At 45.5% G+C, this 11,812-nt stretch overlaps 1 protein-coding gene across 1 annotated transcript; it reads right to left on the bottom strand.

The window, feature by feature from the left end:
• Positions 1–4,764: 4,764 nt before the first annotated feature.
• Positions 4,765–9,887, bottom strand: LOC110305453 (protein RoBo-1-like). Its single transcript, XM_021177443.1, has 6 exons — positions 9,812–9,887; positions 9,195–9,284; positions 8,661–8,771; positions 8,083–8,235; positions 6,852–6,983; positions 4,765–5,123 (listed from the first exon to the last, which is right to left on the bottom strand). Exons 2-6 carry the CDS (start codon positions 9,265–9,267, stop codon positions 4,888–4,890), a joined length of 705 nt encoding a protein of 234 aa, XP_021033102.1. The 5' UTR covers positions 9,268–9,284; positions 9,812–9,887; the 3' UTR covers positions 4,765–4,887.
• Between the last annotated feature and the right edge of the window lie 1,925 nt (positions 9,888–11,812).

Genomic DNA, 11,812 nt, shown 5'->3' with positions numbered 1-11,812 from the left:
GGGTATGAGAGCAGAGACAGCTGCAGCATGCAAACCGTCACTCACTAATGCCCAGAGCCAGAACATGAAAAAGAAAGAAGGATGTGGGCAGCAGACTTTTTGGAATGGAAGAAAACTGATGAGATTGTTCTTGAAGTGATGAAATCGTGAATGGGAAGTGAGATGCTAAAAACATTGGGAGACATCTAATACTCTTACCACAAAGAGTTGACCAGTATTTGAGGAGATAGATATTATATCAAGATGTAAGTGTAAAACAATGTATACCTGTGTTGAAAAATCGACATCTTACTTCACAAATATAAGTAATTTTTCTTTGTCAAAACATACACAGTGTACATTTGTGTGTGTGATGTATATATATGTATAGGGAAAACAGTAATGAAGGGTATGAGGGCAGAGGGGATGACAAAGGCATCCAAGGTTGCACACTGCGTCCAGATGAACTTTTGATCTTTAGCAGTCACCCCATCAACAAAATGACCAAAGAAAGGGGAGTGTGCTGTGGTGGAGGTAAGTTGGCAGAGCGCCTGTGTAGAGTGCACTTTGCTTGATTCTCAGCACTTCATAAACCTGAGCATGGTGACAAACACCCATAATCCCAGCACTCAGGGAGAGCACAAGGCTAAAGTCATCCTCAGATACACAGCACGTTTTAGACCATGTTGGATTGCATAGAACAAAGTCTTAAGAAAGGCAGAGTGGAAAGGAGGTTTTTTACTTTGAATGAGAGATGTTTTCACCAAGGCTTGGTGTTAAAATAATCAAACAATATCTGAGCAGTTTGAAAAGCCAAGTATTTCAGGTTATACAGAATATATCCCGAGGCCCCCAAGGTTGTTGTAATAAGGAACATGTGTGGGAGAGGAGAGAATCCCTGCCTGCCCTTTGCTCCTTGGGAGAACATCTGGTGTGTTCCTGGGAAAGAGTCCCGTGTCGGATCATTCTGGAATTTCTGGCCTACACAATCACACGAACCCTCTCCAGCTGGATATGCAGTTCCATAGTGTCATCCAGCACAGAGAAGAGAAAAAAAAATACAGATACAGACGCAGGACCCAAACGTACATGAACAATGGAGACAACCATAAGGTAGCTCCCAATGGCATCAGCAGAAGACACAGGTAACAGGAGGTCATGTTCTCCAGGCATTCACATGTCTGGGATCACTGGGTCATCCGATTCAGCACTGCGCCTTGGACTGCTAGCTCTTCTCAGCAAACTTCCATGCTCAAACCTGTTACAGAAACTTCAACCAAAATACCTTGCTGACAGAAACACTCTCACACTTTCCCACAAATTCTCTCTTTCTTCCTCCCCCTCTCCCTCCCCTTCTTTTTCCCTCTCCTTCTTTCTTCATCTCTCTCTCTCCCTCTCCACCAGTATAAGGAGCTACAGGGAAGTTTGATCTCTTTTCTGCACATGCATGGGCAGTTACATTCAGAATGGCACCTCAGTTTAACCCCGCGCACATTATTAGAGATCCCGTGTTCCTTCACAGCCTGGTCCATGGACCTTTCACCTAACATCAAACTCAACCAATCAGAGGCAGATCAGCATCCAGGATTCCTCTTACATCAATCTGCTCATTAGCTCACAGTCCAGTCCATGGCTACTAGCTCATCCTTCTGGAAATATGCAGCCTTCTGACCACAAACCAATATAGCAGCATTCAGAACATTTCAGCAGAACTTTAAAAAGAAAATTACTGCAAGCAAACCTGAGCTCCCATAAATGAACTAGTTTTTTTCCATTCGTTAGAAAGCAGACTTCAACTATGCTCTCTGTTTGGTGTGCAAAGAAATGAGCCCACACTTCAGGAACATGAAAGGCCTTTGAAACATGATCTAGGCAAGATCTATATTTCTTTACTATCATTGTATATTTCTACATGCACAGTGCAATAAACAGTTTTTGAAACATTTTTTATTAATTTAATCCACACACTGTATAATTCACCTGGAAAAGAGGGAAACGTTCAATAAAGTGGGGTTTTCCCCATAAGTTCTGCTACTGTTGCCACAGTTGGAGGGAAGATACCTTCTTCCTTGGGTGGAGTCTGCCAGCCACCATTCCAGATGAGCTATTATAGGTATTTTCAAAATAGACAGAACACTATGAAAAGACCAAATCTAAAAGCCATAGGTAGAAAAGGGAAAAAAATGTTATTCTGAAGACATAGAAAATATTTTAACATAATTTTTATTAACTCTTTGGGAATTTCACATTATGCACCCCCAAACCCCACATTTCCCAGTCCTTCCATACCTGTTCTCTACCCTTGCAGCCTCCTCCCAAAAGTAAATAAATTTTAAAAAAAAAATAGAAAAGAAATAATTCTCCATCAACCTCAGGGTTTCTGTACCACTCAGCTCCTCCATCTTTTCCCATCTCCATTACATACTCCTTGGTTGTAGCGGTACTGGAAGTTGCAGTCACATAGTATATCCCTTTGCCCAAACAGCTCTATTTGCAAATGTTCATTTCAACGAATCATCAGGCTAGTTCCAGACCTTGACTTCTGCTATAATGTTGGATGAGTGACAGTATCTATGCAGAAAAGCCTATGGCAAGCAAACGAGTTCTCTGGAAATGGTCCACCAGTTTGCATGGCTGTGGTGGGTGCACTCTGAGAGGCATGGACCCCAGAGACTCCACCCAGGACTACTTCTCACTACTGATATGCCTTTCCTGCCACCAATACAGAGCCTAATGATTCCTAAGCATCAGCCCACCCTACTGGACAACTTTTCTACAGATCAATACAAAGATTACTTTCATGTAATAGTGCTGTTTGGACAAATTGATGACTTCATAATTCCTGATAATGATTTTATAGGACTCCTGAATTGATTTAAGTACTTTAAGCCTCCTGTAGAATGAAAACCTACAGACAGCTAGACAGAGCACTGGGAGCCAGCCCAATGCAAATAAGAGATTGCTTTCCAGGTACCAGGCAGATGATGTGTACTAGGCAGGCTGTGTGATGCACACACAGCCAGACCTGAGGAGTCCTGGGATCAGGAAAGGAGAGGAAGGCTAAGGAGCTGAAGTGCCACAAAAGGGACCACAGCAACACATGTGAGCATGCAGTCAGCAGAGAGAGGGCAGATAGAAAAGCAGGTGACATGTTGCCACTCACAGACCCAAAGACTAGTAGGTCAGAGGGGGTTCCGAAGAGGTACCACAGAGAATGGGTAAAGGTTTCTGGTGTCGGGTGTGGGTTTGCTCAAGTGGGGCAATATAGGCACAGAGGGAGGGTCTGACTGCAATCTTCATGTATTGTTTGACAGACAAGAAGGGCAGGACTGGGCTTAGAGAGTGCCAAGGCCTCTTTGTAGAAACACATCCAAGGAGGAGCCAGGAGGAGTAACAGGAAAGTTGCCACCACTGTGTCCCTCTGTGCGGACAGGAAGGAATAACAACTACCACAAACAACTACAGGCAGAGAAACTCCTTCCCTGGTCCTTAAGCTCACAAAGCCGACTGTGTCTCGCCATCTTCCTGACATTTTGGTCTATGACATGCCACACCCTGTTGCTCTGTTTTACGGGGAGGCAATGGAAAGGGTTTCCTTATTTTTGCCAAACAGCATATCGAACACTGTGTGTTATTTCCAGAACTCCTTGGAGAAAAACTCCTGCAATAACTCTGTCAAAGGACTGCTCTCCTGGTAATCTAACATGCTTTGTGTCAGCTGCATCCTCTCCCAAAGACAGCCACAGCTCTCAGTGAGTTCCCTAGTGCAGAGCTGTTTCTCTCCTAGAGTCCCCTTGCCTCACTGGCATCACAGGAGGAAGGATAGGAGCTAACAATGGTCCAAACCCTACTATGAGAGGAGGCAGCTTTTTTTTTAAATCTGGTTTTGTGTTTTTATTGGGGTTTTATCATGGGCAGGAGCTGCCACCGCAAGGTATGCCCTGAGGAGGCAGCTTTTAGGGATCTTTGGAAGTACTATCTTCATAAATTCCAATGAGTATTTACAACTTCGTTGACAGACAGCCTCTGCCTGGTGCCCATCCATCCTGAGCTACAGAAGGGCAGAGTGGATAGCAGTGATTCCCTGCTCGTGGTTCTGAGGTGAGAGAACTTCAGGAGTGTCTGACACTTCCTCTTTTATTTGTACCTGGTTTTATCTTATTCTATTTTTTTGGAACAAGGTCTTGTTATGCATTTCCTGGCTATCCCGAAACTCACTGTGAAACACATGATGACTTCAGACATGCAGTAATCCTCCTGCCCAGCATCCAGAGAGTTGAACTTGTGTCCCACCATATCTAGCTATACTAGAGCTATGCTATTATAAACTGTGAGAAATGATCCTCCTGGGGCCTAAATTATCCATTCAAACTCATTTTTCTTAATAAGAACCATTTAGAGATTATGAGTAGAGATTAACAATCAGAAAAGGTATGTTCCAGGATATATGGTTCAAGGGATAGGTGGAAACAATAAGGGTAAAAGGAATCTCATGAAGATCGTCTCAGATGTCTTGGACATGCTACAAATAAAGAAGAAGAGGTTGTTACAGAATGGTTCATAGGGACCTGCAGGGATGGCTCAGCAATTAAAATCATGTTCTTACACGCACATCAAGCATTTCACATAACCTGTAACTCCAGCCAAAAGAGATCTGATACTCCCTTCTGAACTCACCTGGATTCCACCAGCAGCACACGCACACACATACACACACGAACACACACACACGCACACACACGAACACGTGCGCACACAATTTTTAAAATTAAGTAAAACTGAAAATGGATTGGAGTTTTTAATGCTGAAATACAAAACCATCAAGAAGTCACACTGACTTTTGATTCTCACTGAAGGGAGCCCTCCAAGTGTGTGTGTAGGACTGTGGGATGGCCTGAGCCTGGAAGATCAAACCAAGACTTTCAGCAAGAGGAGACTAATCAGAACTGGCACTGTTGAGATGGGTGCAGGTCGAAGGCCCATGCTGTCCGGAACTGACGGGGTTGGAAGTACAGGGAACCCACTGGAGCAGAAGGTGCGGATATTTACAAAGTCCAAAACGGTCATATTCAGGTTGCAGGCGCTTTCTGTCGCACAGCCGGATCCAACCATCACTACCGAAAGGGGACTACTGCTTCCAGCAGCTGAGAAAAAGACCCAGGAGTTAGTTTTCCCTTTCTTCTGCCCTTCTCACCCACATCCATTAGGAAAGGAACCTGCTTTTAGGATGGTCCAGAATCCACAACTTCTGCCTCTTGCCTGAGATGTGTGTGTCCAGCACCATCCCACGCATGCAGAGACTCAGCTTTGGTATCCTCTGATCCTATTGTTTCCCCCAGTTTAGAAGAAACTCACCTTTCTCGAATCTCGGACACAATCTTAACACTGGGTCCTCTGGATGCCCACTCACTAGGAAAGATGATCTTGAGGCACACGGGGAAGAAGGCTAGATGTAGGACTTCGATGTTGGCTAAAACCCTTCTAAGGTACCTGTCTACCCAGGCTCCACTAAGGAAAATATTGTGGATTCCCCACAAACTGACATCCTTTCTTCTGAGGGCTTTGAGTTCCCTATGAGAATATGGGACCCACTGGACGTCTCTGTTTCCCAAGGTAAACTGAGGATGGCTTCAACCCTCCTCTGCATTCTGTGACACCCTATTTCTGTCATTCATTCAACTCATCTGGACAAAGAGCCTTTCCCTTGCACATCCCATAACCTCTGTCAAAATGTGTTCCAAATAAAAGCGTAGCTTGCCTCCAGTCACAGGAAGCTCTCAGTCGGCTGCTCAGTCAGCTCCTAAAACACCACCATTCAACACAACCTCACATGTTTTCATCAGGAGTTGCTAGCTCATCCCAACAACATATCCAGAAGAAAAACTCTATGGTTATTGTTGCGGTTAATCCCTGAAACATGTCTGAGTCTCTCACAACGAATACATACATGTCTCCTACATAGGAAACTGTAAGTATTTTAAAACCAGTGGCTTTAAGCAAAACTTGAGCTCTTATGGATGGGGTCTTGAGCCATCACATCAGTGAAGATGGCGCCTGGAACTCAAGTGTTGTCACTGTGCACTTCTGATCAAGGTTCCGTTCCAGAATACCCCAGCAACACACGTGCCCAAACCTGACTTCTTTATAGCAAGAACTTAATTTTTCTCTGCTCCTCTCAATCCCCAGCTCCTACCTCAACTCTTTTTCTGTCAACACTTTTCTTGGGACAAATGTCTCCTCCTGAGGTTTAGAGAGACAACCAAACACTTAACCCCTTGTTGCCCTCACTCTGTGGGGAAAACAGCCTCTAGGGTACCCTGCCCACAACTGGCCTCTCTCCTGACAGAGGTGCTCAAGTGTTGAATCTGTCAAATCCATGTATGTCACATCAAGGTCAATCTATGTGCCCAACAGGGCAGAAGCTGAAATGATAAGTCACTTCTGAGAAGAGGACTTAAAAAAATCTCAGCTCCACTGCTGGGTCCTACTTCTGGTTTCTTGCAGGTTGCTCTGAGAGGGAAGCAAGAGGATAGGCTAGGAGAACAGCTGCAGCCTGTGGAGAGGCCACAGGAAGAGAAAGAGAGAACCTCCAAAGCCCAGAAGGAGCTGGGCAACAGATCCTCCACCTGACTGTGAGACACTCTGTGGGCATCTGACAGACCACAGCTTACACTGACAACAGAACTCAGCTTGATGAGACAGCCACACGGCAATGCTGTTTCCTGCCTATAGACTTGCGGATGCCGAGTGGTGATAAATATTTTCCATTTCTCCCGTTAGATTGTAGCATAATTGGCTGTATGGTGATAAATGGCTGAAACACTGAACCCTTAACAGTGTGAACAGCATGATGCTTGAAGAGATAATCATACCTGTGCCTATAACTGCAACACACTTTGTCTCGCTCCCCGTGCACTTCAGGGGAGTTGGAATACACACCCTGCCTGCCTCCATATAGCAGGCAAGACACTGAACACCATTGGCTTTTGCAGGCACCTGAGATGCTGAGTGGGGAGATTAAAAAAAAAGTATTAATCTTGAGGAATAGGCAGGAAACAATAGCTGAGAGCACCACTCCCTCACCAGATCCAATATCATTGTTCTTTCATAATTGTTCCAAACAAAACAAACATACAACTAATACGACATAAGAAGAGCAGGTAGAGGCAAGTTCCCAAGATCCTTTGGTTATGGATGCACACCCAAATATCTTCACATTTCTTCAGTCACTTGCCTCTCTACTGTGGCAGGAGAAAAATTCCTAGATATCAGAAAAGAAGATAATCTTCAATATAAAAAAATGCTGATCAAAGGGTGAGTAATTAGCCAGGTACAACAAAGAGAGAGAGAGAGAGAGAGAGAGAGAGAGAGAGAGAGAGAGAGAGAGAAACACAGAGAGAGAAACACAGAGAGAGAAACACAGAGAGAGAGAGAAACACAGAGAGAGAGAAACAGAGAGAGAGAGAGAGAGAAACACAGAGAGAGAGAGAGAGAAACAGAGAGAGAGAGAGAAACACAGAGAGAGAGAAACACACACAGAGAGAGAAACACAGAGAGAGAGAAACAGAGAGAGAGAGAGAGAGAGAGAGAGAGAAACACACACAGAGAGAAAGACAGACAGAGACACACAGAGAGACAAACACAGAGACAGACAGACAGACAGAGAGACAGACACATACAGGCATGTGCATGCACACACACACTCCTACTTAGGAGGCTGAGGCAGGAGGATTACTTAAATTTAGGAATTCAAGACAAGCCTGGGAAACACAGCAAGATTCCATGTCCACAACAAAAACAAAAATGAGGAATTAAATAGGTGAAAAAATCTCTCAGCTGGAGGGAGGGGGAAAGCACATTTAAATCAATAGACTCAAAAGAATGAGTTCCAATCCATGGCTTTTAACGGTCATTCATTTTCCCACCCAGGCACAAGGCTTGTGTCTACCCTTGCATTTCCAAAGGACAGTGGCCTTGGACAAAAGAAAGACAAGCAAGCAGCATTTCCGCATCCCAGTGCAGGGAGGAAGCCAGAGGAGCCATGGCACAGGTACCGAGGGGGCATGAGCAGATATCAAGGGGGCAGAGATGAACTTCACTCACGTTTCGTGTCCAGTTGGTTGCACTTATCAGTAGTACAGCATCGCTGGTCATATCTAAATGTCCGTTGGTCCCCCAGTGTCGCCGAGAATGCCAGTCCAGTACATTCATCTAGAGAACAGCCTTTCTGCTGGACACTTAGGCTTGTGGGCAGCTCTGTAGACAACCAAAATCCCTCATAAAAATGTTCCTTCTGAGCCCCAGAGAGAATGAAGCCTCCAGTGTGGGAATAAATTCTGTTCCATCACTTGATACTCTTACCTCTCCGAAGGGACCCTCTGTTTCAGAGAACAAAGCTACAGGGGGGTGATTTGTTACAAACGGGGTGTTCTGAGGTAGAGCTTAGTATGCAAGATACTGTGAGTTTGATCCACAGCACTGCAAGGAAAAGTAGGGGAGGGTGGGAGTGACCACTCCAAACTGGGTGAATGAGAGTGGTGCAGGAACCAGTGTCTCTGACACCTTCACTTTGACCCCTGTGCTTCATTCCCACCACCCTGAGGAAGCTACACTCCTAACCCCAACCTGAGAGCAAGGGAGAATAAGTTGAAAGAGGCATAATGGAATGAGGGGCGACTCACCTGGCATTTTAAATTCCTGTGTTTGGCTGAAGCAGCTTTTAGAGGTATTGCATGTACCCGTGGGCTGACAGAGTCCCTTTGTGCACATAGAGTTTTCACACGAGAAACTCTCTGAAGGAAGAAATAAACATGAGCAAAACACCGTCAAAGGGCACTGCAGCCGCTGGTTCCAACATGCCAAGAGTCCTGGGAATGGAGGAGCCATGAAGCTCTCCACTCAAGCAGCCCATGCAGCCCACGATCTACCCACCTCCTCTTCCCATCTTTGGGAGAAAGAGATCTCTTGCTTTCTTTCTCTTTTCTTAAGATTTGACTTATCTGTTTTCACTGTATGTGTATTAGTAGTTTGCATGCATGCGTTTAAGCGCATCACATATGCGTAAGACCAGGAGAGTGTATTGGATCTACCAGAACTAGAGTTATAAATAGTTGTGAGTCCTATGGATGCTGGGAACTAAACCCAGGTCCTCTGCAACGTCAGCAAGTGCTCCTAAGCTATGAGCCATCTCTCCGGCCCCTCTTTTTGACTCTTACCCACAAAGATCACAGCAAACTCCGTGACAACACAGACAGCAAGGAGGCTCTTCGAGACTGAGGACCAGAACATGACGACTCCCAAGAACACTGCAGGAGGCCCAGAAGAAGATGAAAGGGTAAGAGCTGCAGGGCTCAGCCATGGAACTCAGTGACCCACACACTGGGCTGTGTGGTCCATTAGTTCATTCATTCAGTGGCTCATTTAATTAATTATCCTGTAAACCAGAATTTTAAATCCCTTGCTTTATGCTACATATGGCTCTTTGAGGGGGCAAAAAAGAAACCACAATAAAAGTTGCCACATCAGTTATAGAAGCATCAAAGGAAACGTCTTCCTCACTTGGGTGGGTCTGAAAGATGGTAGAGCTCCTTCCACAAATGAACTGGCTGAATCAGCCAAGAAATTACTCCTCTGGAGGCAGGGGAGGCAGGTAGAGAGACTCTCTATGAACTAGAAAATTCTAGGCAATTATGTTGAAGAACAATCAGACCCTTAGCTAGGGACATGAGTTCACCACTTACTTCCTAAGTCACTCCCCCCGCCCCCCGCCCCCCCCACAATCAATAGCTGGCCTTCATCTCCAGGTGTCATGGCACACACAGGAAATTCTCACCAAAAAGGATTCCTGCTCTTCTGAAAGGACTGCCTTGAGCTGGAGAGGAAGCAGTCTCACCTAGAGAAAAGGCGAAAGGAAGACTTTCTCTGCCTTGCTGTTACTTTTATAGCCCAGAGGACCATTGCCTGGCAATTAAAGCACTGTAAGGAGTATCTTGGCATAAAGCCAAAAGTGTCCTACACTTCCTGGTCTTCTAGAGAGAGATTGATACTATCAGAACAGTGCTTCATGACCTCTGGCTGCTGAGGATGGGGAAGAGGTTAGGATGGTCCAGGACCTCCATTGAGCTATAGGAGATACTTTAGGCAATCACAAGTTGCAGAGTATAGAATCATGACCTGTGGCATGTGGCTACCACCACCCCCCCAACACACGTTTCCTCTGTGTAAATTCCCAGCATTTCCTCTCATGGACTCCATTCTTCCCACCCAGAACCAGACCCCAGGACCCACGTGACTCCCGGCTGGGAAGGAACTTGGTATGTGTCCCTACAATATATTCTTTGTCATTCTTCCTGCTTTTATGCCAAAACTCCTGCTAACTCTATACCAGCCTATGTCTATAATGAAGAGATAAACAAGAGAGAGTCACAATTCCTCTGCCCTTCTGCAGTTGTCCAGATCTTAATTACCTTTCCTCAAAATCTAGGACTGTGCGGCAGGCATGGAGATGAAAGAGAATCCACCTAGGAACCCACGTTGATGAATGCTGGGGCTGCAGGAGAGGGACAGAACAACTACCCAGATCCCTGAGGCTGGAGTGTGGAGGTATGACAGGAGATATTTTGACAGGGGAGGCTGGAGTGTGGAAATATGAAAGGGGACATTTTGACAGATACAAAGATCAACCAAGCCTTGACATGGAACCCCAGGGAAGAAGAAAGTTGAGTTTCGTCCTTGATGGTCAAGATGGTTGTCCACCATGTCCAAGAAATAAACAGAGATGGAGGCATAACACAAGTCTGCTAGAGCAATGGGGACACTGGCAAAGCGTCCGTCAGTACCCAGACCTAACAAGTGTCTCCACCAAGCACCAGGGTGAACAGAGGTTCTCCAGGCTTTCAGATGCCTGGGATGACAACCTACCTGTCTGTACTGGCTGGTTTTGTGTGTCAACTTGACACAGGCTGGAGTTATCACAGAGAAAGGAGCTTCAGTTGAGGAAATGCCTCCAGGAGATCCAGCTGTGGGGCATTTTCTCAATTAGTGATCAAGAGGGTAGGGCCCATTGTGGGTGGTGCCATCCCTGGGCTGATAGTCTTGGGTTCTATAAGAAAGCGAGCTGAGCAAGCCAGGGGAAGCAGGCCAGTAAAGAACATCCCTTCACGGCCTCTGCATCAGCTCCTGCTTCCTGACCTGCTTTAGTTCCTGTCCCGACTTCCTTTAGTGATAAACAACAATGTGAAAGTGTAAGCTGAATAAACCCTTTCCTCCCCAACTTGGTTCTTGGTCATAATGTTTTGTCCAGGAATAGAAACCCTGACTAAAACACTATCCAAAATATCCTTAAGCACTACAACTAGGCATTTGCTCAGGCAGTCTCGCAATCCTTACCCTTCCCAGATTAAAATTACCCAAATAACCTGAACTCTAAAAGCCCTGGCTGGCTGGCTGGCATGATCTTACATGATCACACATAGATACTCTCCCTCCAGCTGTGGGGAGATTTGACCTCTGTTGCACACAACTGTTGTGTCTAGGATTCCACAGGACACCCCAGGAGAGTTCTAAGAACCGCTAGGCCTGATGCAGTGAAACAAAAGAGTCATTAATTAATTAATTAATTAATTAAGTCAGACTCAACTCAGATCGCAAACCTCACTATGCAGAAAAGGAGTGTGACCAGGCGCCTAGAAGTCTTGGCGTTTTTATACAGCATAGTCAGGGATTCTTAGGATTTTAGGGTGATGGGGGAGGCAACAAGGAAAAACATCTTTCAAACACAATATTATTTGTTCAGGCCACAAGGCAGAATCACTCGACTGGGGGGAAGGGACTC

This window comes from Mus caroli, chromosome 11 (genome assembly GCF_900094665.2).
Source record: "Mus caroli chromosome 11, CAROLI_EIJ_v1.1, whole genome shotgun sequence".
Classification (NCBI taxonomy): domain Eukaryota; kingdom Metazoa; phylum Chordata; class Mammalia; order Rodentia; family Muridae; genus Mus; species Mus caroli.
This window is presented reverse-complemented; position numbering and strand designations above follow the sequence as displayed.

Excerpts from the sequence above, each read along its gene's own strand:
- LOC110305453 (XM_021177443.1), bottom strand. The coding sequence starts at position 9,267 with ATGTTCTGGTCCTCAGTCTCGAAGAGCCTCCTTGCTGTCTGTGTTGTC. Across the intron at positions 8,772-9,194 it reads GTTTGCTGTGATCTTTGTGG|AGAGTTTCTCGTGTGAAAAC; the intron begins GTAAGAGTCAAA and ends TTCTTCCTTCAG. Across the intron at positions 6,984-8,082 it reads CAACCAACTGGACACGAAAC|CATCTCAGGTGCCTGCAAAA; the intron begins GTGAGTGAAGTT and ends CTCCCCACTCAG.